At 37.0% G+C, this 26,407-nt stretch overlaps 4 protein-coding genes across 4 annotated transcripts; all 4 read right to left on the bottom strand.

The window, feature by feature from the left end:
- Positions 1 to 1,430: 1,430 nt before the first annotated feature.
- On the bottom strand, positions 1,431 to 1,934 carry LOC307054047 (keratin-associated protein 13-1-like; the record flags this gene model as incomplete). Its single annotated transcript, XM_079705547.1, has 1 exon — positions 1,431 to 1,934. The coding sequence occupies one exon, from the start codon at positions 1,932 to 1,934 to the stop codon at positions 1,431 to 1,433; it is 504 nt and encodes a 167-aa protein (XP_079561673.1).
- A 6,891-nt stretch (positions 1,935 to 8,825) lies between these two features.
- Positions 8,826 to 9,329, bottom strand: LOC307054045 (keratin-associated protein 13-3-like; the record flags this gene model as incomplete). The annotated part of the gene is made up of 1 exon (XM_079705545.1): positions 8,826 to 9,329. The coding sequence occupies one exon, from the start codon at positions 9,327 to 9,329 to the stop codon at positions 8,826 to 8,828; it is 504 nt and encodes a 167-aa protein (XP_079561671.1).
- Positions 9,330 to 16,230: 6,901 nt separating this feature from the next.
- LOC307054044 (keratin-associated protein 13-3-like) lies at positions 16,231 to 16,734 on the bottom strand (the record flags this gene model as incomplete). The annotated part of the gene is made up of 1 exon (XM_079705544.1): positions 16,231 to 16,734. One exon carries the CDS (start codon positions 16,732 to 16,734, stop codon positions 16,231 to 16,233), a length of 504 nt encoding a protein of 167 aa, XP_079561670.1.
- Positions 16,735 to 23,639: 6,905 nt separating this feature from the next.
- Positions 23,640 to 24,143, bottom strand: LOC307054046 (keratin-associated protein 13-3-like; the record flags this gene model as incomplete). Its single annotated transcript, XM_079705546.1, has 1 exon — positions 23,640 to 24,143. The coding sequence occupies one exon, from the start codon at positions 24,141 to 24,143 to the stop codon at positions 23,640 to 23,642; it is 504 nt and encodes a 167-aa protein (XP_079561672.1).
- Between the last annotated feature and the right edge of the window lie 2,264 nt (positions 24,144 to 26,407).

The following is a 26,407-nucleotide window of genomic DNA, read 5'->3' as shown; positions in this document are numbered from 1 at the left end:
CTGCTTTGATCATTTTATTTCACCTTCTCAGAATTCTCCTTATTCTCTCTCATGTTGCTTGCACCTTCACTTCTTATATTAGTCCTCATCTATCATATAGATAGATGGTTTTATTTGGTTTTATTGTAAGACTGGGACCAAGAGCGAGCCCTTAATGGGCTTTGAGTCTTCATTTCCTTCTGTTTAATATAACTAGTTCATAAAATGTGTGTTTCTCATGTTTCTTATAGCAATCTGAAAAATGATGAATAGGAAAATTCTTTGAAACTTGTTCTTTATCTCAGTATAAAGATACTGTCTTTGTTATTTGTTTTAGACTTATCAATATGTTGCCTAACTTAGCACTAGGCTGTTTTCTGAAATATGTGACCTATAAAATGTCAGATTGGCTCCATAAAACATAAAAACGAGGAGTGTGTAAATGTGTGTTGCAATATGAATGAAATAGTGACTTCGGATGGTTTGAAAGCCTTGTTTTTTTCCAGCCATGTATAATTTGGATCTTGTATCCAATAAGGTGAAACTCTACATCTCAGGAACCTAATTAATTCTCACCAAATATAATTGGCTTCCTCTTTACACCTGTGAAGAAATCAATTCCATACAAAAGTACTCAGTGAGATGAAGGGATATGGTTTTCTGCCACCAAACGTTGACTGAATCAAAGAAAGCTCTCTAAACTCATGTACAAAACTTCTCATATAACCTAAAATTTTTCCCCATTCAGTCGTATTTTCCAAATTGCTTGCTTTTCTCCTTCAGTCAGCAAACATCAAGGCCCCATATTCTTTGAAGAAAATGTGCTCTATGCCACTCCTGAGATTATTATTCACGTGAAGTTTATGCATGCAATGTAAGGATTTCAGAAAAGAGAAGTTTTGAAGAAGAAAATGTTTAAACCCTCAAATAACTTAGTTCAAACCCATCAAAATAAGTTTTCAAAGTTTGCTTTCAGAGGTATAGTAAACGTTAACTTAAAAGAAACCTCCAAAAAAACCAAAAGCCAAAAAAAAAAAAAAAAACAAAATAAAGCATGCTTACCTGGTTAAAACTAACAATAAACTTAGTAGCACATTTGCAAGCCAGATTGAGTGAGTTTATTAGATTATATTCATTTAGGTTTTTATCCATTTTGTGAATAAACTGCATGAACAAGCATCACATTAATTCATTAACATTAATTCATTGTTTGTTAACAAGAATTTCATTAATTGATTTAGTAATATATTTCATTCATTTTTCTAATTCCGTTAATTTATTCCATAAACTTAATCATAAGTTCAGTATACGTGACAGACAGTTTTCTGGTCAGTAGTTTACGAATGGAAAAAAGGTGAAGAACAGTTGATCCTCCCGAAGATCATGAAGATGATAGAAGCTCTGTATAGAGGTTCGACACATTGCTCACATCTGAATGTTCCACAAGCTGATCAATAGAAGGCAGATCCACAGATTGGTCTGTAACACAGTGATTGGCAACTCCTGGAGGCAAAGCAGGATGGACGGCAGAAGCCGGATCTATGGCTCAGCCAAGGGAAGGCATAGATTTCATAACCCAGGGGTCTGAAGCCATGGGATCCAAAGCCCAGTGTGTAGCAGCTTCTGGATCCATAGCCCAGGGAGCAGTGTCTGCTGGGCCGAGAGCCCAGAGACCCAGCATAAGTTGTGCAGCAAGGACTGTAGATCATGGAGGTCCTTGGACGGTAGCAGGAGGTCTGGCAGGGACTGGATAGCCCACAGGATGTAAAGCACTTGCTGGGCTCATAGAAGCCACTCCGGAGAGAGGAGCCCAGACGGCAGGAGCGGGGAGAGCAGCGATCAGTGCTGTAGACCAGGTCGCCGAGGTAAGAAGAGCCACAGGAGGAGCTTGAGTAGCGCAGGTGGTCCCCAAGGGAGCAGGAGGAGAAGTTTCCTGAGCAGGGATAGTAGGACATGTTGAGAGGAGTTGTGAGTTCCAATGAGTGATAATGAGAAGATTCTGATGTTTAAGGTCACCCCCTGGACTGGGGTGTTTTTATACTCTTAGCCATGGGTGTGACATTCTACACAGTCACCTTTGTCACGCTTGTAAAGTCTCATCTCTGTATGTGTAATTCAATAATATTTTCTGTAATTGCAGATGAAAAATTCATTTCATCTCATATTCATGTGTGAACTCACCGTGTTGTTAAAGCACTAAGCTAATGACCTGTTACAAAGTCAGAAATTCTATGATGACATGCCTTTGATGCCATCTCATCGTGACCAGAAAATCCCCTTCTCTTCTCACTGGGCAATATTCCTTGTTTATTTGAGTGTATGTTTGCTGGGGGATGCTTAGCTCTAAGGGAATGGATTAAGATCAATTAATTCTTTTTTTTTTTTTTTTTTGGTCTGTGGAATACAGGCACCCTATTTGCCACCAATGATTTTCTTTCCCTAACTTTATTTCATTGCCTAAAATTATTTTTATGTATTTTATTATAAAATTACTTCTCAAATTCTTTAGAAAGAGAAAATAGATCAGGTAAATTGAATAAGAAATATGGTGGATCACAGAGATAAACCAGAACAAATGTTTAGAGGCAAAAATGACTAAAGAAGTCTACTTTGAAGCAGAGATTCAGGGGATGCCAGTATGTGCACATGTGAAAAGACTCAGAGTCAAATATTTTAGAGGTAAGAGGAGATAAGTAGTGACTTTATGGGGTTTTCTATCTCTGTAGTTTAAATTAAAAAGTTCAGAATGAGTATAGTTTATGGCTTTTCATATATATATTGTCCCTTTTGTCATCTATATTTAAAATTTTGTAGAGGTCTTTCTTCTCTAGAACAACTCCCATCAAGCAATACCTTCTGAACATTTCTACCTTCAGATTCCTTCATATGATTTTCTTTTTCACTGTAAAACATAATTTTTATCTACTCTATCGCATTAAGATTATTTTTCCACTGTAAAATATCCAAATATCTTCTTTTTACAGAGCTTTCCATAACAGGTAAACCTGAAATAAAATGAATATTGAATGATTTTCTCAAATTAAAAAGAGAATAATCTCAGAGGGAAATTTGGAATTGCAGCAGGTGAAAAGAAGGCTGAAATATGAGTGAATTATGTCTAAATACACATTCTACACAGCACTAGTAAAGAGGTTCTTAATATATAAGAAGAAGTAAACAGTAATACATTAAGAATGATCATTAAAATCTAAGATTTTGCTTAAAAATTAAAAGCCTGGAAAAATTAACAAAAGAGTAAAATTATAGCATTAAACCATTTTATTACTCCTCAAATGCATGAAAAGAGACAAAAAGAAACATAAAAGATGGAATACATAACAATAAAATAGTAAATATGTAGGTAGAAATCTGACGGTATCAATCATTAAGTTAAATATAATATGACAAATAGTCCATATAAAAGACTTACAATATCAGACTGGAATGAAAATCAAAACTATTTTCTACATAAAAGAGATTCTCTTAAATATGAGGAAACAGAAAAGGAAACATAAAAGATATATCCGGCAAAAGAAACAAAAATGCTATTTCTACTTTATTAATCTCAAAGTTTGCTATATGTTAAGAAGTTTATTATATATTAAGCAAGATATTTCTTAACAATCAATCTGTCGGACAACCAGGAGGATACACATTATTTCATTAGTTATTTAAATGTTACACTAAGGCCACACCATCCTATAGAGTTGGCACTAGCCACATATATCAAATTCAATTTGCATACATTCAATTCAATTCAATTAAAATTCAGTTCCTCAGTCATATTCATCACATTTCAAGTGCACAACAGATTACACGTGGCTAATGGATACCAAATATTGGAAATTGCAGATAAAACATATTTTCACCATCAAAGAAAGGTCTATTGGGCAATGCTGCCTTAAAGATCACCGCTGATTGTTGATTTGCTAATATAAATTCATATTTGTACTGTTTTCTGTACAAAGCAAGAATCTTAGAAATCTTAGGGCCACTTATCCTTACCCCAATTCATGTATTATTATGTTAGAATTTTTATTTTATGTATGCTTATGCATACTGATAAATACTTGTCCCCATGTTTTTACAGGCAATATTTGCTTAAATGTACCCAATATATATTTTTTATTTACTCTTTATTCCTTCCTGCATCTTTTTGCTATAGGCGAGGATCATTTTGCTTTTAAATATGTATAACTTATAACTATATATTTCTGTGCTGGAAGGCTAGTGACAAGTTCTCGAAGTTTTCAATTGTTTGAAAATATCTGTATTTCTATTTCCTATTTGAAACAGATACTCACTAGTCATGTATTCTAGTTTTCAATTGTGCTCTTGTCACAAAATTGAGGCTATTCAATTGTTTTCCTACCTTCCCATTTCTATAAGTTTAGAGGCCAACTGTCAATTTTACTGTTGCTTTTTGCATGTGTGTGTGTGTGTGTGTGTGTGTGTGTGTGTGTGTGGTACGCAGGCCTCTCACTGCTGTGGCCTCTCCCGTGGTGGAGCACAGGCTCCGGATGTGCACGCTCAGCGGCCATGGCTCAGGGGCCCAGCCGCTCCGCGGCATGTGGGATCTTCCCGGACCAGGGCACGAACCCGTATCCCTTGCATCGGCAGGCGGACTCTCAACCACTGCGCCACCAGGGAAGCCCAGTTATTCCTTTTTTGAAGGGATGTGATGTGAGTTTCAGTGCAGATCTGTACCTCTCACAGTCCACCATTTTCACCTTGAAGGTCAACTTGTCAGGAGAGAGATTCTCTGTAGCTCTGGTTGGCCTCTCTTCCTGAGGGGAAATGTTCAAGAGTGACAGGTTGGGATGAAACGTAGACTCTGTCACTGCATTTGAACTTGGAGCTGGGGTGGGTACCCATTATTTCCCTCCTTCACAATCTATTAGAAATGTGCTTCACCCTCAGCTACCACTTCTATTTGTCTCAGTGGATTTCTTGGTGGTATTACCTATGCCCTTTCCTAAGAGGTATGAACACTGATAACCATACCCTTTTCTTGCTATAGTTACTGCATATGACAAATCACATCCTCAACTGGGCAGGAATTTTCAAGGGCCATCTAAGTAGATCGACTGAGCTCCACACATACTCCTTCTTACCCTCACTGTGTAACGTAACCCTACTATTTTCTGCTAAACAAGATCATCTACACTTGGAATAGACGGTTACTATTTATTTTTTCTGGCTTTCTGGTATCTGAAAACAGGAACTCAAAGTGCTCAGCCAGCAGTCATAAATGCTGTTCAATGATACCTTTTATATGTCCATTAGAAAGTCTATCTTTGGGAACAGGTGTTCTATCCTTGGAAATTCCATTTGCAGATACAGGAAGCATAAAGTTCTTAAATGGGTTACTGGGGATGAGAGTAAGTGGATATTTGGGACCCAATCTTTGAGGACATTGTTTCCATGCTCCAAGCAAACTTCAGCTTTGCTGTCAGTGGGGCTATTTAATGCTCTATCAGGCAGAGAGCTTCAGGGTCCTGTGGTTTTTGACATAACTTGTGGATCCCACTTCTCGGTGTCTCTACTATGAAGTGGATTTCTTGATTAGATGCTGCCTTGTGAGGAATTCCATGCTGGTGGACCAAGTTTTTCATTAGCTCCTGAATAATATTGCTGCTGAGATAAGCACAAAAAGCAGAGGCTTACACTGAATAGGTAGCTATGTGTTTGAGGATGATCCACTGATCTGTTCATGGCACAAGGGGGCCATGTTAACTTGCAACCAAGTGACCGGTTGGTCTCTTTGAGGAATAGTGCCATACTGGGAGTTTAGCATTTGCCTCCACTGTTGAGAGATTGGACATTTGTGGTGGCATTCATTATATGAGATTTGTAAGTGGGAGCTTATGCTGTTGGACCCATTCATAGCCTCTCTGGTCACTTATTCACATGCTCATCTTGCCAGCATTGTGAGGACTTCTGGCAAAGTCAAGCTAGCTCGACTGACAGTCATTTTGTCAACTTGAGTTTTTAGTTGCTCTTCCATGATAGATGCATTCTGGTGGGCATTAAGAAGAAATACAGAGACCTTGACACTTTGGACCTACATACATATATCCATCCATATGTCTCTATACCAGATTGTATTGTCTGAATATTATATATTCTCCCTTCCAGGTTTTTAACTAGCTGGTGTGGTCAATTGCAACTGTCCAGGAATCTAGATGTATCATCAACTGGGACCACTTTTCTCTTTTCTACAAAGTGGATAACCAGGGGCTAGACATATGATTCTACACATAGAGAAACTATTTTTTTCTCATCATGGTGTTTAAAGGCATCCATGCAATGAGCCAATCCATCTGCAAGCCTTGCTTGGGCTTTTCCCTTCCTCCTTCAGCTGGTCATTTGAGGCACCAAATGTGACCACACATGTGATCTGAGGAAGAGGTGGTGGTGCAATGCTGGTCGGTGACATGGGGGTCTGGGCTTCTGCTCATGGAGCCTGCTTTCTTGTTCTGCTAGCGTTCATTCCTGTATGAGCTATTTCTGTCTTACAATGGATTGCTACAGAGTCCACCTGACTTCATGACTTGGAAGTTTCAACAGAACGCATCTCACGATGGACAGCTACAGATGCATGATCACTTGTCCCAGTGTCCAATTTTGTATCTCTAGCAGGTCCAAGTAGTTTCCAAGGATCTGATTATCCAAAGATATGTTAATTTTCAACTACAGATTGTAAGACCTTGCTCTACAACTTTATTTGCCTGCATTGTGATTTTCCCACTGAGGTGTGCCATAAACTCCATATTGCAGTTTTATTTTATTTTATTTTTATTTTCTTCAATACCTCCGATGCCACCAACACCCTATGGTCTGCCATATTGTTTGACCCAACCAGTGGGGTTGCTTGCATCTGAGACTAGACCTACAGAATCTTTTCCTGCTCCTGGTCTAAAGGAAGCTTTGTATATAGGCCGGAGGGGTACTTCTACTTAGGGAATATGTTCGTTCCAGAACCCCGTAAAGCCTACCAGATGCTCTGCTACTTTATTTGTAGTAGGGGATTTAAGAGATTTAACTGTTTGTTACATATTTTATATTTTTTATATTATGCTATATATTTAATATGAATATATTTATATAAAATAAGGAAATATAATGACATACTATTTTACATAATATTTGACAAAAGTTTTATTTTATAAAGTATTTTTAAATGCTTAAGTAAGTAGAAAATAGAATGAAAATGAGCAGGCAGAAAACTATTTTAACAGTATGAATAAGAGAAGATGAATCCTAAGATTAATGTGATCCAAAACTCAAGATATCCAAAACAATGAAGTGAAAGAGACCTATTATACCTCTCTAGCTGATTTTCCATTACTAATCCATACAAATTGTAACTTGATTTTCAATAATTTCCTGAACGCAAGTACCTTTGTACCTCTCTGCTTTGATCATTTTATTTCACCTTCTCAGAATTCTCCTTTTTCTCTCCCATGTTGCTTGCGTCTTCACTTCTTATATTAGTCCTCATCTATCATATAGATAGATGGTTTTATTTGGTTTTATTGTAAGACTGGGACCTAGAGCGAGCCCTTAATGGCCTTTGAGTCTTCATTTCCTTCTGTGTAAAATAACTAGTTCATAAAATGTGTGTTTCTCATGATTCTTATAGCGATCTGAAAAATGATGAATAGGAAAATTCTTTGAAACTTGTTCTTTATCTCAGTATAAAGATACTGTCTTTTTGTTATTTGTTTTAGACTTATCAATATGTTGCCTAACTTAGCACTAGGCTGTTTTCTGAAATATGTGACCTATAAAATGTCAGATTGGCTCCATAAAACATAAAAACGAGGAGTGTGTAAATGTGTGTTGCAATATGAATCAAATAGTGACTTCGGATGGTTTGAAAGCCTCGTTTTTTCCAGCCATGTTTAATTTGGATCTTGGATCCACTAAGGTGAAACTCTACATCTCATGAGCCTAATTAATTCTCACCAAATATATTTGGCTTCCACTTTACACCTGTGAAGAAATCAATTCCATACAAAGGTACTCAGTGAGATGAAGGGATAATAAGGTTTTCTGCCACCCAACGTTGACTGAATCAAAGAAAGCTCTCTAAACTAATGTACAAAACTTCTCATATAACCTAAATTTTTTCCCCATTCAGTTGTATTTTCCAAATTGCTTGCTTTTCTCCTTCAGTCAGCAAACATCAAGGCCCCATATTCTTTGAAGAAAATGTGCTCTGTGCCACTCCTGAGATTACTATTCACGTGAAGTTTATGCATGCAATGTAAGGATTTCAGAAAAGAGAAGTTTTGAAGAAGAAAATGTTTAAACCCTCAAATAACTTAGTTCAAACCTATCAATATTAGTTTTTCATAGTTTGCTTTCAGAGGTATAGTAAACATTAACTGAAAAGCAGCCTCTAAAAAAAGAAAAAGCCAAAAAAAAAAAAATAGAAAGAAACATTCTTAACTAGTTAAACCTAACAATAAACTTAGTAGCACATTTGCAAGCCAGATTGGATGAGTTTATTAGATTATATTCATTTAGGTTTTTATCCATTTTGTGAATAATATGCATGAACAAGCATCACATTAATTCATTAACATTAATTCATTGTTTGTTAACAAGAATTTCATTAATTGATTTAGTAATATATTTCATTCATTTTTCTAATTCCGTTAATTTATTCCATAAACTTAATCATAAGTTCAGTATATGTGGCAGACAGTTTTTTGGTCAGTATTTTACGAATGGAAAAACGGTGAAGAACAGTTGATCCTCCCGAAGACCATGAAGATGATAGAAGCTCTGTGTAGAGGTTCGACACATTGCTCACATCTGAATGTTCCACAAGCTGATCAATAGAAGGCAGATCCACAGATTGGTCTGTAACACAGTGATTGGCAACTCCTAGAGGCAAAGCAGGATGGACGGCAGAAGCCGGATCTATGGCTCAGCCAAGGGAAGGCATAGACTTCATAACCCAGGGGTCTGAAGCCATGGGATCCAAAGCCCAGTGTGTAGCAGCTTCTGGATCCATAGCCCAGGGAGCAGCCTCTGCTGGGCCGAGAGCCCAGAGACCCAGCATAAGTTGTGCAGCAAGGACTGTAGATCATGGAGGTCCTTGGACGGTAGCAGGAGGTCTGGCAGGGACTGGATAGCCCACAGGATGTAAAGCACCTGCTGGGCTCATAGAAGCCACTCCGGAGAGAGGAGCCCAGACGGCAGGAGCGGGGAGAGCAGCGATCAGTGCTGTAGACCAGGTCGCCGAGGAAAGAAGAGCCACAGGAGGAGCTTGAGTAGCGCAGGTGGTCCCCAAGGGAGCAGGAGGAGAAGTTTCCTGAGCAGGGATAGTAGGACATGTTGAGAGGAGTTGTGAGTTCCAATGAGTGACAATGAGAAGATTCTGAGGTTTAAGGTCACCCCCTGGACTGGGGTGTTTTTATACTCTTAGCCATGGGTGTGACATTCTACACAGTCACCTTTGTCACGCTTGTAAAGTCTCATCTCTGTATGTGTAATTCAATAATATTTTCTGTAATTGCAGATGAAAAATTCATTTCATCTCATATTCATGTGTGAACTCACCGTGTTGTTAAAGCACTAAGCTAATGACCTGCTCCAAAGCCAGAAATTCTATGATGACATGCCTTTGATGTCATCTCATCGTGACCAGAAAATCCCCTTCTCTTCTCACTGGCCAAGATTCTTTGTTCATTTGACTGTATGTTGGCTGGGGGATGCTTAGCTCTAAGGGAAGGGATTAAGATGAATTAATTGTTTTTTTGTCTTTGGAATAAAGGCACCCTATTTGCCACCAATGATTTTCTTTCCCTAACTTTATTTCATTGCCTACAATTATTTTTATGTATTTTATTATAAAATTACTTCTCAAATTCTTTAGAAAGAGAAAATAGATCAGGTAAATTGAATAAGAAATATGGTGGATCACAGAGATAAACCAGAACAAATGTTTAGAGGCAAAAATGACTAAAGAAGTCTACTTTGAAGCAGAGACTCAGGGGATGCCAATATGTGCACATGTGAAAAGACTCAGAGTCAAATATTTTAGAGGTAAGAGGAGATAAGTAGTGACTTTATGGGGTTTTCTATCTCTGTAGTTTAAATTAAAAAGTTCAGTATGAGTATAGTTTATGGCTTTTCATATATATATTGTCCCTTTTGTCATCTATATTTAAAATTTTGTAGAGATCTTTCTTCTCTAGAACAACTCCCATCAAACAATACCTTCTGAACATTTCTACCTTCAGATTCCTTCATATGATTTTCTTTTTCACTGTAAAACATAATTTTTATCTACTCTATCCCTTTTAGATTATTTTTCCACTGTAAAATATCCAAATATCTTCTTTTTATAGAGCTTTCCATAACAGGTAAACCTGAACTAAAATGAATATTGAAGGATTTTCTCAAATTAAAAAGACAATAATCTCAGAGGGAAATTTGGAATTGCAGGAGGTGAAAAGAAGACTGAAATATGAGTGAATTATGTCTAAATACACATTCTACACAGCACTAATAAAGTGGTTCTTAATATATAAGAAGAAGTAAACAGTAATACATTAAGAATGATCATTAAAATCTAAGATTTTGCTTAAAAATTAAAAGCCTGGAAAGAATAACAAAAGAGTAAAATTATAGCATTAAACCATTTTATTACTCCTCAAATGCATGAAAAGAGACAAAAAGAAACATAAAAGATGGAATACATAACAATAAAATAGTAAATATGTAGGTAGAAATCTGACGGTATCAATCATTAAGTTAAATATAATATGACAAGTAGTCCATATAAAAGACTTACAATATCAGACTGGAATGAAAATCAAAACTATTTTCTACATAAAAGAGATTCTCTTAAATATGAGAAAACAGAAAAGGAAACATGAAAGATATATCCGGCAAAAGAAACAAAAATGCTACTTCTACTTTATTAATCTCAAAGTTTGCTATATGTTAAGAAGTTTATTGTATATTAAGCAAGATGTTTCTTAACAATGAATCTGTCGGACTACTAGGAGGATACACATTATTTCATTAGTTATTTAAATGTTACACTAAGGCCACACCATCCAATAGAGTAGGCACTAGCCATATATATCAAATTCAATTTGCATACATTCAATTCAATTCAATTAAAATTCAGTTCCTCAGTCCTATTCATTGCATTTCAAGTGCACAACAGATTACACGTGGCTAATGGATACCAAATATTGGAAACTACAGATAAAAAATATTTTCACCATCAAAGAAAGTTCTATTGGGCAGTGCTGCCTTCAAGATCACAGCCGATTGATGATTTGCTAATATAAATTCATATTTTTACAGTTTTCTGTACAATGCAAGAATTTTAGAAATCTTAAGGCCACTTATCCTTACCCCACTTCATGTATTGTTATGTTAGCATTTTCATTTTATGTATGCTTATGCATACGGATAAATTTTTGTCCCTATGTTTTTACAGGTGGTAGTTGCTTAAATGTACCCAATATATATTTTTTATTTACTCTTTATTCCTTCCTACATCTTTTTGCTATAGGCGAGGATCATTTTGCTTTTGACTATGTATAACTTTTAACTATATATTTTGGTGCTGGAAGGCTAGTGACAAGTTCTCGAAGTTTTCAGTTGTCTGAAAATATCTGTATTTCTATTTCCTATTTGAAACAGATACTCACTAGTCGTGTATTGTAGTTTTAAATTGCTGTTTCATCACAAATTTGAGGCTATTAAATTGTATTCCTACCTTCCCGTTTCTATAAGTTTAGAGGCCAACTGTCAATTTTACTGTTGCTTTTTGCGTGTGTGTGTGTGTGTGTGTGTGTGTGTGTGTGTGTGTGTGTGTGGTACGCAGGCCTCTCACTGTTGTGGCCTCTCCCGTGGTGGAGCACAGGCTCCGGATGTGCAGGCTCAGCGGCCATGGCTCAGGGGCCCAGCCGCTCCGCGGCATGTGGGATCTTCCCGGACCGGGGCACGAACCCATATCTCCTGCATCGGCAGGCGGACTCTCAACCACTGCGCCACCAGGGAAGCCCAGTTATTCCTTTTTTTCAAGGGATGTGATGTGAGTTCCAGTGCAGACCTGTACCTCTCACAGTCCACCATTTTCACCTTGAGGGTCAATTTATCAGGAGAGAGATTCTCTGTAGCTCTGGTTGGCCTCTCTTCCTGAGGGGAAATGTTCAAGAGTGACAGGTTGGGATGAAACGTAGACTCTGTCACTGCATTTGAACTTGGAGCTGGGGTGGGTACTCATTATTTCCCTCCTTCACAATCTATTAGAAATGTGCTTCACCCTCAGCTACCACTTCTATTTGTCTCAGTGGATTTCTTGGTGGTATTACCTATGCCCTTTCCTAAGAGGTATGAACACTGATAACCATACACTTTTCTTGCTATAGTTACTGCATATGACAAATCACATCCTCAACTGGGCAGGAATTTTCAAGGGCCATCTAAGTAGATCGACTGAGCTCCACACATACTCCTTCTTACCCTCACTGTGTAACAGTAACCCTACTATTTTCTACTAAACAGGATCATCTACCCTTGGATTAGATGGTAACTCTTTTTATTTATTTATTTATTTTTTGGCTTGCTGGTACCTGAAACAAGGAACTCAAAGTGCTCAGCCAGCAGTCATAATTGCAGTTCAATGATGCCTTTGATATGTCCATTAGAAAGTCTATCTTTGGGAACAGGTGTTCTATCCTTGGAAATTCCAGTTGCAGAAATAAGAAGCATAAAGTTCTTAAATGGGTCACTGGGGATGAGAGTAAGTGGATATTTGGGACCCAATCTTTGAGGACATTGTTTCCATGCTCCAAGCAAACTTCAGCTTTTGCTGTCAGTGGGGCTATTTAATGCTCTATCAGGCAGAGAGCTTCAGGGTCCTGTGGTTTTTGACATAACTTGTGGATCCCACTTCTCGGTGTCTCTACTATGAAGTGGATTTCCTGATTAGATGCTGCCTTGTGAGGAATTCCATGCTGGTGGATCAAGTTTTTCATTAGCTCCTGAATAATATTGCTGCTGAGATAAGCACAAAAAGCAGAGGCTTACTCTGAATAGGTAGCTATGTGTTTGAGGATGAACCACTGATCTGTTCATGGCACAAGGGGGCCATGTTAACTTGCAACCAAGTGACCGGTTGGTCTCCTTGAGGAATAGTGCCATACTGGGAGTTTAGCATTAGCCTCCGTTGCTGAGAGATTGGACATTTGTGGTGGCATTCATTATATGAGATTTGTAAGTGGGAGCTTATGCTGTTGGACCCATTCATAGCCTCTCTGGTCACTTATTCACATGCTCATCTTGCCAGCATTGTGAGGACTTCTGGCAAAGGCAAGCTAGCTCGACTGACAGTCATTTTGTCAACTTGAGTTTTTAGTTGCTCTTCCATGATAGATGCATTCTGGTGGGCATTAAGAAGAAATACAGAGACCTTGACACTTTGGACCTACATACATATATCCATCCATATGTCTCTATACCAGATTGTATTGTCTGAATATTATATATTCTCCCTTCCAGGTTTTTAACTAGCTGGTGTGGTCAATTGCAACTGTCCAGGAATCTAGATGTATCATCAACTGGGACCACTTTTCTCTTTTCTACAAAGTGGATAACCAGGGGCTAGACATATGATTCTACACATAGAGAAACTATTTTTTTCTCATCATGGTGTTTAAAGGCATCCATGCAATGAGCCAATCCATCTGCAAGCCTTGCTTGGGCTTTTCCCTTCCTCCTTCAGCTGGTCATTTGAGGCACAAAATGTGACCACACATGTGATCTGAGGAAGAGGTGGTGGTGCAATGCTGGTCGGTGACATGGGGGTCTGGGCTTCTGCTCATGGAGCCTGCTTTCTTGTTCTGCTAGCGTTCATTCCTGTATGAGCTATTTCTGTCTTACAATGGATTGCTACAGAGTCCACCTGACTTCATGACTTGGAAGTTTCAACAGAACGCATCTCACGATGGACAGCTACAGATGCATGATCACTTGTCCCAGTGTCCAATTTTGTATCTCTAGCAGGTCCAAGTAGTTTCCAAGGATCTGATTATCCAAAGATATGTTAATTTTCAACTACAGATTGTAAGACCTTGCTCTACAACTTTATTTGCCTGCATTGTGATTTTCCCACTGAGGTGTGCCATAAACTCCATATTGCAGTTTTATTTTATTTTATTTTTATTTTCTTCAATACCTCCGATGCCACCAACACCCTATGGTCTGCCATATTGTTTGACCCAACCAGTGGGGTTGCTTGCATCTGAGACTAGACCTACAGAATCTTTTCCTGCTCCTGGTCTAAAGGAAGCTTTGTATATAGGCCGGAGGGGTACTTCTACTTAGGGAATATGTTCGTTCCAGAACCCCGTAAAGCCTACCAGATGCTCTGCTACTTTATTTGTAGTAGGGGATTTAAGAGATTTAACTGTTTGTTACATATTTTATATTTTTTATATTATGCTATATATTTAATATGAATATATTTATATAAAATAAGGAAATATAATGACATACTATTTTACATAATATTTGACAAAAGTTTTATTTTATAAAGTATTTTTAAATGCTTAAGTAAGTAGAAAATAGAATGAAAATGAGCAGGCAGAAAACTATTTTAACAGTATGAATAAGAGAAGATGAATCCTAAGATTAATGTGATCCAAAACTCAAGATATCCAAAACAATGAAGTGAAAGAGACCTATTATACCTCTCTAGCTGATTTTCCATTACTAATCCATACAAATTGTAACTTGATTTTCAATAATTTCCTGAACGCAAGTACCTTTGTACCTCTCTGCTTTGATCATTTTATTTCACCTTCTCAGAATTCTCCTTTTTCTCTCCCATGTTGCTTGCGTCTTCACTTCTTATATTAGTCCTCATCTATCATATAGATAGATGGTTTTATTTGGTTTTATTGTAAGACTGGGACCTAGAGCGAGCCCTTAATGGCCTTTGAGTCTTCATTTCCTTCTGTGTAAAATAACTAGTTCATAAAATGTGTGTTTCTCATGATTCTTATAGCGATCTGAAAAATGATGAATAGGAAAATTCTTTGAAACTTGTTCTTTATCTCAGTATAAAGATACTGTCTTTTTGTTATTTGTTTTAGACTTATCAATATGTTGCCTAACTTAGCACTAGGCTGTTTTCTGAAATATGTGACCTATAAAATGTCAGATTGGCTCCATAAAACATAAAAACGAGGAGTGTGTAAATGTGTGTTGCAATATGAATCAAATAGTGACTTCGGATGGTTTGAAAGCCTCGTTTTTTCCAGCCATGTTTAATTTGGATCTTGGATCCACTAAGGTGAAACTCTACATCTCATGAGCCTAATTAATTCTCACCAAATATATTTGGCTTCCACTTTACACCTGTGAAGAAATCAATTCCATACAAAGGTACTCAGTGAGATGAAGGGATAATAAGGTTTTCTGCCACCCAACGTTGACTGAATCAAAGAAAGCTCTCTAAACTAATGTACAAAACTTCTCATATAACCTAAATTTTTTCCCCATTCAGTTGTATTTTCCAAATTGCTTGCTTTTCTCCTTCAGTCAGCAAACATCAAGGCCCCATATTCTTTGAAGAAAATGTGCTCTGTGCCACTCCTGAGATTACTATTCACGTGAAGTTTATGCATGCAATGTAAGGATTTCAGAAAAGAGAAGTTTTGAAGAAGAAAATGTTTAAACCCTCAAATAACTTAGTTCAAACCTATCAATATTAGTTTTTCATAGTTTGCTTTCAGAGGTATAGTAAACATTAACTGAAAAGCAGCCTCTAAAAAAAGAAAAAGCCAAAAAAAAAAAAAATAGAAAGAAACATTCTTAACTAGTTAAACCTAACAATAAACTTAGTAGCACATTTGCAAGCCAGATTGGATGAGTTTATTAGATTATATTCATTTAGGTTTTTATCCATTTTGTGAATAATATGCATGAACAAGCATCACATTAATTCATTAACATTAATTCATTGTTTGTTAACAAGAATTTCATTAATTGATTTAGTAATATATTTCATTCATTTTTCTAATTCCGTTAATTTATTCCATAAACTTAATCATAAGTTCAGTATATGTGGCAGACAGTTTTTTGGTCAGTATTTTACGAATGGAAAAACGGTGAAGAACAGTTGATCCTCCCGAAGACCATGAAGATGATAGAAGCTCTGTGTAGAGGTTCGACACATTGCTCACATCTGAATGTTCCACAAGCTGATCAATAGAAGGCAGATCCACAGATTGGTCTGTAACACAGTGATTGGCAACTCCTAGAGGCAAAGCAGGATGGACGGCAGAAGCCGGATCTATGGCTCAGCCAAGGGAAGGCATAGACTTCATAACCCAGGGGTCTGAAGCCATGGGATCCAAAGCCCAGTGTGTAGCAGCTTCTGGATCCATAGCCCAGGGAGCAGCCTCTGCTGGGCCGAGAGCCCAGAGACCCAGCATAAGTTGTGCAGCAAGGACTGTAGATCATGGAGGTCCTTGGACGGTAGCAGGAGGTCTGGCAGGGACTGGATAGCCCACAGGATGTAAAGCACCTGCTGGGCTCATAGAAGCCACTCCGGAGAGAGGAGCCCAGACGGCAGGAGCGGGGAGAGCAGCGATCAGTGCTGTAGACCAGGTCGCCGAGGAAAGAAGAGCCACAGGAGGAGCTTGAGTAGCGCAGGTGGTCCCCAAGGGAGCAGGAGGAGAAGTTTCCTGAGCAGGGATAGTAGGACATGTTGAGAGGAGTTGTGAGTTCCAATGAGTGACAATGAGAAGATTCTGAGGTTTAAGGTCACCCCCTGGACTGGGGTGTTTTTATACTCTTAGCCATGGGTGTGACATTCTACACAGTCACCTTTGTCACGCTTGTAAAGTCTCATCTCTGTATGTGTAATTCAATAATATTTTCTGTAATTGCAGATGAAAAATTCATTTCATCTCATATTCATGTGTGAACTCACCGTGTTGTTAAAGCACTAAGCTAATGACCTGCTCCAAAGCCAGAAATTCTATGATGACATGCCTTTGATGTCATCTCATCGTGACCAGAAAATCCCCTTCTCTTCTCACTGGCCAAGATTCTTTGTTCATTTGACTGTATGTTGGCTGGGGGATGCTTAGCTCTAAGGGAAGGGATTAAGATGAATTAATTGTTTTTTTGTCTTTGGAATAAAGGCACCCTATTTGCCACCAATGATTTTCTTTCCCTAACTTTATTTCATTGCCTACAATTATTTTTATGTATTTTATTATAAAATTACTTCTCAAATTCTTTAGAAAGAGAAAATAGATCAGGTAAATTGAATAAGAAATATGGTGGATCACAGAGATAAACCAGAACAAATGTTTAGAGGCAAAAATGACTAAAGAAGTCTACTTTGAAGCAGAGACTCAGGGGATGCCAATATGTGCACATGTGAAAAGACTCAGAGTCAAATATTTTAGAGGTAAGAGGAGATAAGTAGTGACTTTATGGGGTTTTCTATCTCTGTAGTTTAAATTAAAAAGTTCAGTATGAGTATAGTTTATGGCTTTTCATATATATATTGTCCCTTTTGTCATCTATATTTAAAATTTTGTAGAGATCTTTCTTCTCTAGAACAACTCCCATCAAACAATACCTTCTGAACATTTCTACCTTCAGATTCCTTCATATGATTTTCTTTTTCACTGTAAAACATAATTTTTATCTACTCTATCCCTTTTAGATTATTTTTCCACTGTAAAATATCCAAATATCTTCTTTTTATAGAGCTTTCCATAACAGGTAAACCTGAACTAAAATGAATATTGAAGGATTTTCTCAAATTAAAAAGACAATAATCTCAGAGGGAAATTTGGAATTGCAGGAGGTGAAAAGAAGACTGAAATATGAGTGAATTATGTCTAAATACACATTCTACACAGCACTAATAAAGTGGTTCTTAATATATAAGAAGAAGTAAACAGTAATACATTAAGAATGATCATTAAAATCTAAGATTTTGCTTAAAAATTAAAAGCCTGGCTAAGATTTTGCTTAAAAATTAAAAGCCTGGAAAAAATAACAAAAGAGTAAAATTATAGCATTAAACCATTTTATTACTCCTCAAATGCATGAAAAGAGACAAAAAGAAACATAAAAGATGGAATACATAACAATAAAATAGTAAATATGTAGGTAGAAATCTGACGGTATCAATCATTAAGTTAAATATAATATGACAAATAGTCCATATAAAAGACTTACAATATCAGACTGGAATGAAAATCAAAACTATTTTCTACATAAAAGAGATTCTCTTAAATATGAGGGAACAGAAAAGGAAACATAAAAGATATATCCAGCAAAAGAAACAAAAATGCTACTTCTACTTTATTAATCTCAAAGTTTGCTATATGTTAAGAAGTTTATTGTATATTATCAAGATATTTCTTAACAATGAATCTGTCGGACTACCAGGAGGATGCACATTATTTCATTAGTTATGTAAATGTTACACTAAGGCCACACCATCCAATAGAGTAGGCACTAGCCACATATATCAAATTCAATTTGCATACATTCAATTCAATTCAATTAAAATTCAGTTCCTCAGTCATATTCATCACATTTCAAGTGCACAACAGATTACACGTGGCTAATGGATACCAAATATTGGAAATTGCAGATAAAAAATATTTTCACCATCAAAGAAATTCTGTTGGGCAGTGCTGCCTTCAAGATCACAGCCGATTGTTGATTTGCTAATATAAATTCATATTTTTACAGTTTTCTGTACAATGGAAGAATTTTAGAAATCTTAAGGCCACTTATCCTTACCCCAGTTCATATATTATTATGTTAGCATTTTCATTTTATGTATGCTTATGCACATGGATAAATATTTGTCCCCATGTTTTTACAGGCAGTATTTGCTTAAATGTACCCAATATATATTTTTTATTTACTCTTTATTCCTTCCTACATCTTTTTGCTATAGGCGAGGATCATTTTGCTTTTACTATGTATAACTTTTAACTATATATTTTTGTGCTGGAAGGCTAGTGACAATTTCTCGAAGTTTTCAGTTGTCTGAAAATATCTGTTTTTCTATTTCCTATTTGAAACAGATACTCACTAGTCGTGTATTCTAGTTTTAAATTGTTCTTTCATTACAAATTTGAGGCTATTTAATTGTTTTCCTACCTTCCCCTTTCTATATGTTTAGAGTTCAGTTGACAATTTTACTGTTGCTATTTGTGTGTGTGTGTGTGTGTGTGTTTGTGTGTGTGTGTGTGTGTGGTACGCAGGCCTCTCACTGTTGTGGCCTCTCCCATGGTGGAGCACAGGCTCTGGATGCACAGGCTCAGCGGCCATGGCTCACGGGCCCAGCCGCTCCAGGGCATGTGGGATCTTCCCAGACCGGTGCACGAACCTGTGTCCCCTGCATCGGCAGGCGGACTCTCAACCACTGCGCCACCAGGGAAGCCCAGTTATTCCTTTTTTGAAGGGATGTGATGTGAGTTCCAGTGCAGACCTGTATCTCTCACAGTGCACCATTTTCACCTTGAGGGTCAACTTATCAGGAGAGAGATTCTCTGTAGCTCTGGTTGGCCTCTCTTCCTGAAGGGAAATGTTCAAGAGTGACAGGGTTGAATGAAACATAGACTCTGTCACTGCACTTGAACTCGGAGCTAGGGTGGGTACTCATTATTTCCCTCCTTCACAATCTATTAGAAATTTGCTTCACCCTCAGCTACCACTTCTATTTGTCTCAGTGGATTTCTTGGTGGTATTACCTATGCCCTTTCCTAAGAGGTATGAACACTGATAACCATACACTTTTCTTGCTATAGTTACTGCATATGACAAATCACATCCTCAACTGGGCAGGAATTTTCAAGGGCCATCTAAGTAGATCGACTGAGCTCCACACATACTCCTTCTTACCCTCACTGTGTAACAGTAACCCTACTATTTTCTACTAAACAGAATCATCTACCCTTGGATTAGACGGTAACTCTTTTTATTTATTTATTTTTTTGGCTTGCTGGTACCTGAAACAAGGAACTCAAAGTGCTCAGCCAGCAGTCATAATTGCAGTTCAATGATACCTTTGATATTTCCATTAGAAAGTCTATCTTTGGGAATAGGTGTTCTATCCTCGGAAATTCCAGTTGCAGAAATAGGACGCATAAAGTTCTTAAATGGGTCACTGGGGATGAGAGTAAGTGGATATTTGGGACCCAATCTTTGAGGACATTGTTTCCATGCTCCAAGCAAACTTCAGTTTTGCTGTCAGTGGGGCTATTTAATGCTCTATCAGGCAGAGAGCTTCAGGGTCTTGTGGTTTTTGACATAACTTGTGGATCCCACTTCTCGGTGTCTCTACTATGAAGTGGATTTCCTGATTAGATGCTGCCTTGTGAGGAATTCCATGCTGGTGGATCAAGTTTTTCATTAGCTCCTGAATAATATTGCTGCTGAGATAAGCACAAAAAGCAGAGGCTTACTCTGAATAGGTAGCTATGTGTTTGAGGATGAACCAATGATCTGTTCATGGCACAAGGGGGCCATGTTAACTTGCAACCAAGTGACCGGTTGGTCTCCTTGAGGAATAGTGCCATACTGGGAGTTTAGCATTAGCCTCCATTGCTGAGAGATTGGACATTTGTGGTGGCATTCATTATATAAGATTTGTAAGTGGGAGCTTGTGCTGTTGAACGCATTCATAGCCTCTCTGGTCACTTATTCACATGCTCATCTTGCCAGCATTGTGAGGTCTTCTGGCAAAGACAAGCTAGCTTGACAGACAGTCATTTTGTCAACTTGAGTTTTTAGTTGCTCTTCCATGATAGATGCATTCTGGTGGGCATTAAGAAGAAATACAGAGACCTTGACACTTTGGACCTACATACATATATCCATCCATATGTCTCTATACCAGATTGTATTGTCTGAATATTATATATTCTCCCTTCCAGGTTTTTAACTAGCTGGTGTGGTCAATTGCAACTGTCCAGGAATCTAGATGTATCACCAACTGGGACCACTTTTCACTTTTCTACAAAGTGGATAACCAGGGGCTAGACATATGATTCTACACATAGAGAAACTATTTTTTTCTCATCATGGTGTTTAAAGGCATCCATGCAATGAGCCAATCCATCTGCAAGCCTTGCTTGGGCTTTTCCCTTCCTCCTTCAGCTGGTCATGTGAGGCACCAAATATGACCACACATGTGATCTGAGGAAGACGTGGTGGTGCAATGCTGGTTTGTGACATGGGGGTCTGGGCTTCTGCTCATGGATCCTGCTTCCTTGTTCTGCTAGTTTCCATTCCTGTATGAGCTATTTCTGTCTTACAATGGATTGCTACTGAATCCACCTGACTTCATGACTTGGAAATTTCAACAAAACGCATCTCACGATGGACAGCTACAGATGCATGATCACTTGACCCAGTGTCCAATTTTGTATCTCTAGCAGGTCCAAGTAGTTTCCAAGGATCTGATTATCCAAAGATATGTTAATTTTCAACTACAGATTATAAGACCTTGTTCTATAACTTTATTTGCCTGCATTGTGATTTTCCCACCGAGGTGTGCCGTAAACACCACATTGCAGTTTTATTTTATTTTATTTTTATTTTCTTCTATTCCACTGATGCCACCAACACCATACGGTCTGCCAGATTGTTTGACCCAACCAGTAGGGTTGCTTGCATCTGAGACTAGACCTACAGAATCTTTTCCTGCTCCTGGTCTAAAGGAAGCTTTGTATATAGGCCAGAGAGGTACTTCTACTTAGGGAGTATGTTTGTTTCAGAACACTGTAAAGCCTACCAAATGCTCTGCTACTTTATTTGTAGTAGGAGATTTAAGAGATTTAACTGTTTGTTATATATTTTATATTTTTTATATTATGCTATATATTCAATATGAATATATTTATATAAAATAAGGAAATATAATGACATACTATTTTACATAATATTTGACAAAAGTTTTATTTTATAAAGTATTTTTAAATGCTTAAGTAAGTAGAAAATAGAATGAAAATGAGCAGGCAGAAAACTATTTTAACAGTATGAATAAGAGAAGATGAATCCTAAGATTAATGTGATCCAAAACTCAAGATATCCAAAACAATGAAGTGAAAGAGACCTATTATACCTCTCTAGCTGATTTTCCATTACTAATCCATACAAATTGTAACTTGATTTTCAATAATTTCCTGAACGCAAGTACCTTTGTACCTCTCTGCTTTGATCATTTTATTTCACCTTCTCAGAATTCTCCTTATTCTCTCCCATGTTGCTTGCGTCTTCACTTCTTATATTAGTCCTCATCTATCATATAGATAGATGGTTTTATTTGGTTTTATTGTAAGACTGGGACCTAGAGCGAGCCCTTAATGGCCTTTGAGTCTTCATTTCCTTCTGTGTAAAATAACTAGTTCATAAAATGTGTGTTTCTCATGATTCTTATAGCGATCTGAAAAACGATGAATAGGAAAACTCTTTGAAACTTGTTCTTCATCTCAGTATAAAGATACTATCTTTTTGTTAATTGTTTTAGACTTATCAATATGTTGCCTAACTTAGCACTAGTCTGTTTTCTGAAATATGTGACCTATAAAATGTCAGATTGGCACCATAAAACATAAAAACGAGGAGTGTGTAAATGTGTGTTGCAGTATGAATGAAATTGTGATTTCTCATATTTTGAAAGCCTTGTTTTTTCCAGCCATGTATAATTTGGATCTTGTATCCACTAAGGTGAAACTCTACATCTCATGAGCCTAATTAATTCTCACCAAATATAATTGGCTTCCTCTTTACACCTGTGAAGAAATCAATTCCATACAAAGGTACTCAGTGAGATGAAGGGATAAGGTTTTCTGCCACCCAACGTTGACTGAATCAAAGAAAGCTCTCTAAACTAATGCACAAAACTTCTCATATAACCTAAAATTTTTCCCCATTCAGTTGTATTTCCCAAATTGCTTGCTTTTCTCCTTCAGTCAGCAAACATCAAGACCCCATATTCTTTGAAGAAAATGTGCTCTATGCCACTCCTGAGATTATTATTCCCGTGAAGTTTATGCATGCAATGTAAGGATTTCAGAAAAGAGAAGTTTTGAAGAAGAAAATGTTTAAACCCTCAAATAACTTAGTTCAAACCTATCAATGTTAGTTTTCAAAGTTTGCTTTCAGAGGTGTAGTAAACGTTAACTGAAAAGCAGCCTCCAAAAAAACCAAAAGCCAAAAAAAATAAAACATGCTTACCTAGTTAAACCTAACAATAAACTTAGTAGCACATTTGCAAGCCAGATTGAATGAGTTTATTAGATTATATTCATTTAGGTTTTTATCCATTTTGTGAATAAAATGCATGAACAAGCATCACATTAATTCATTAACATTAATTCATTGTTTGTTAACAAGAATTTCATTAATTGATTTAGTAATATATTTCATTCATTTTTCTAATTCCGTTAATTTATTCCATAAACTTAATCATAAGTTCAGTATACGTGACAGACAGTTTTTTGGTCAGTATTTTACGAATGGAAAAACGGTGAAGAACAGTTGATCCTCCCGAAGATCATGAAGATGATAGAAGCTCTGTATAGAGGTTCGACACATTGCTCACATCTGAATGTTCCACAAGCTGATCAATAGAAGGCAGATCCACAGATTGGTCTGTAACACAGTGATTGGCAACTCCTAGAGGCAAAGCAGGATGGACGACAGAAGCCGGATCTATGGCTCAGCCAAGGGAAGGCATAGACTTCATAACCCAGGGGTCTGAAGCCATGGGATCCAAAGCCCAGTGTGTAGCAGCTTCTGGATCCATAGCCCAGGGAGCAGCCTCTGCTGGGCCGAGAGCCCAGAGACCCAGCATAAGTTGTGCAGCAAGGACTGTAGATCATGGAGGTCCTTGGACGGTAGCAGGAGGTCTGGCCGGGCCTGGATAGCCCACAGGATGTAAAGCACTTGCTGGGCTCATAGAAGCCACTCCGGAGAGAGGAGCCCAGACGGCAGGAGCGGGGAGAGCAGCGATCAGTGCTGTAGACCAGGTCGCCGAGGAAAGAAGAGCCACAGGAGGAGCTTGAGTAGCGCAGGTGGTCCCCAAGGGAGCAGGAGGAGAAGTTTCCTGAGCAGGGATAGTAGGACATGTTGAGAGGAGTTGTGAGTTCCAATGAGTGACAATGAGAAGATTCTGAGGTTTAAGGTCACCCCCTGGACTGGGGTGTTTTTATACTCTTAGCCATGGGTGTGACATTCTACACAGTCACCTTTGTCACGCTTGTAAAGTCTCATCTCTGTATGTGTAATTCAATAATATTTTCTGTAATTGCAGATGAAAAATTCATTTCATCTCATATTCATGTGTGAACTCACCGTGTTGTTAAAGCACTAAGCTAATGACCTGCTCCAATGTCAGAAATTCTATGATGACATGCCTTTGATGTCATCTCATCGTGACCAGAAAATCCCCTTCTCTTCTCACTGGCCAAGATTCTTTGTTCATTTGACTGTATGTTGGCTGGGGGATGCTTAGCTCTAAGGGAAGGGATTAAGATGAATTAATTGTTTTTTTTGTTTGTGGAATAAAGGCACCCTATTTGCCACCAATGATTTTCTTTCCCTAACTTTATTTCATTGCCTAAAATTATTTTTATGTATTTTATTATAAAATTACTTCTCAAATTCTTTAGAAAGAGAAAATAGATCAGGTAAATTGAATAAGAAATATGGTGGATCACAGAGATAAACCAGAACAAATGTTTAGAGGCAAAAATGACTAAAGAAGTCTACTTTGAAGCAGAGACTCAGGGGATGCCAATATGTGCACATGTGAAAAGACTCAGAGTCAAATATTTTAGAGGTAAGAGGAGATAAGTAGTGACTTTATGGGGTTTTCTATCTCTGTAGTTTAAAATAAAAAGTTCAATATGAGCATTGTTTATGGCTTTTCATATACATATTGTCCCTTTTTTCATCTATATTTAAAATTTTGTAGAGGTCTTTCTTCTCTAGAACAACTCCCATCAAGCAATACCTTCTGAACATTTCTACCTTCAGATTCTTTGATATGATTTTCTTTTTCACTGTAAAACATAATTTTTATCTACTCTATTCCTTTAAGATTATTTTTCCACTGTAAAATATCCAAATATCTTATTTTTATAGAGCTTTCCATAACAGGTTAACCTGAGCAAAATAATATTGAAGGATTTTCTCAAAGTAAAATACAATAATCTCAGAGGGAAATTTGGAATTACAGGAGGGGAAAAGAAGACTGAAATATGAATGCATTATGTCTAAATGCACATTCTACACAGCACTAATAATTTGGTTCTTAATATATTAGTAGAAGTGAACAGTAATACATTAAGAATGATCATTAAAATCTAAGATTTTGCTTAAAAATTAAATGCCTGGAAAAAATAACAAAAGAGTAAAATTATAGCATTAAACCATTTTATTACTCCTCAAATGCATGAAAGGAGGCAAAAAGAAACTTAAAAGATGGAATAAATAAGAATAAAATAGTAAATATGTAGGTAGAAATCTGACGGTATCAATAATTAAGTTAAATATAATATGACAAATAGTCCATATAAAAGACTTAGAATATCAGACTGGAATGAAAATCAAAACTGTTTTCTACATAAAAGTGATTCTCTTAGATATGAGGAAACAGAAAACGAAACATAAAATCTATATCCGGCAAAAGAAACAAAAATGCTATTTCTACTTTATTAATCTCAAAGTTTGCTATATGTTAAGATGTTTATTGTATATTAAGCAAGATATTTCTTAACAATCAATCTGTCAGACTACCAGGAGTATACTCATTATCTCATTAGTTATTTAAATGTTACACTAAGGCCACACCGTCCAATAGAGTAGGCACTAGCCACATATATCAAATTCAATTTGAATACTTTAAATTAAATTAAATTAAAATTCAATTCCTCAGTCATATTCATCACGTTTCAAGTGCACAACAGATAACGCAAGGCTAATGGATACCAAATAGTGGAAATTGCAGATAAAAAATGTTTTCAGCATCAAAGAAAGTTCTATTGGGCAGTGCTGCCTTCAAGATCACAGCCGATTGTTGATTTGCTAACATAAATTCATATTTTTACTGTTTTCTGTACAATGTAAGAATGTTAGAAATCTTAAGGCCATTTTTTCTTACCTGAATTCATGTGTTATTATGTTAGTGTTTTCACTTTATGTATGCTTATGCATACTGATAAATATTTGTCCCCATGTTTTTACAGGCAATATTTGTTTACATGTACCCAATATATATTTTTTTATTTATTCTTTATTCCTTCCTACATCTTTGTGCTATAGGCAAGGGTCATTTTGCTTTTGACTATGTATAACTTTTAACTATATATTTTTGTGCTGGAAGGCTAGT

This window comes from Hyperoodon ampullatus, assembly GCF_949752795.1.
Source record: "Hyperoodon ampullatus genome assembly, chromosome: 5".
In the NCBI taxonomy this organism is placed as follows: Eukaryota; Metazoa; Chordata; class Mammalia; order Artiodactyla; family Ziphiidae; genus Hyperoodon; species Hyperoodon ampullatus.
Note: the sequence above shows the minus strand (reverse complement) of the source record. Positions and strands in the feature narration are given on the sequence as shown.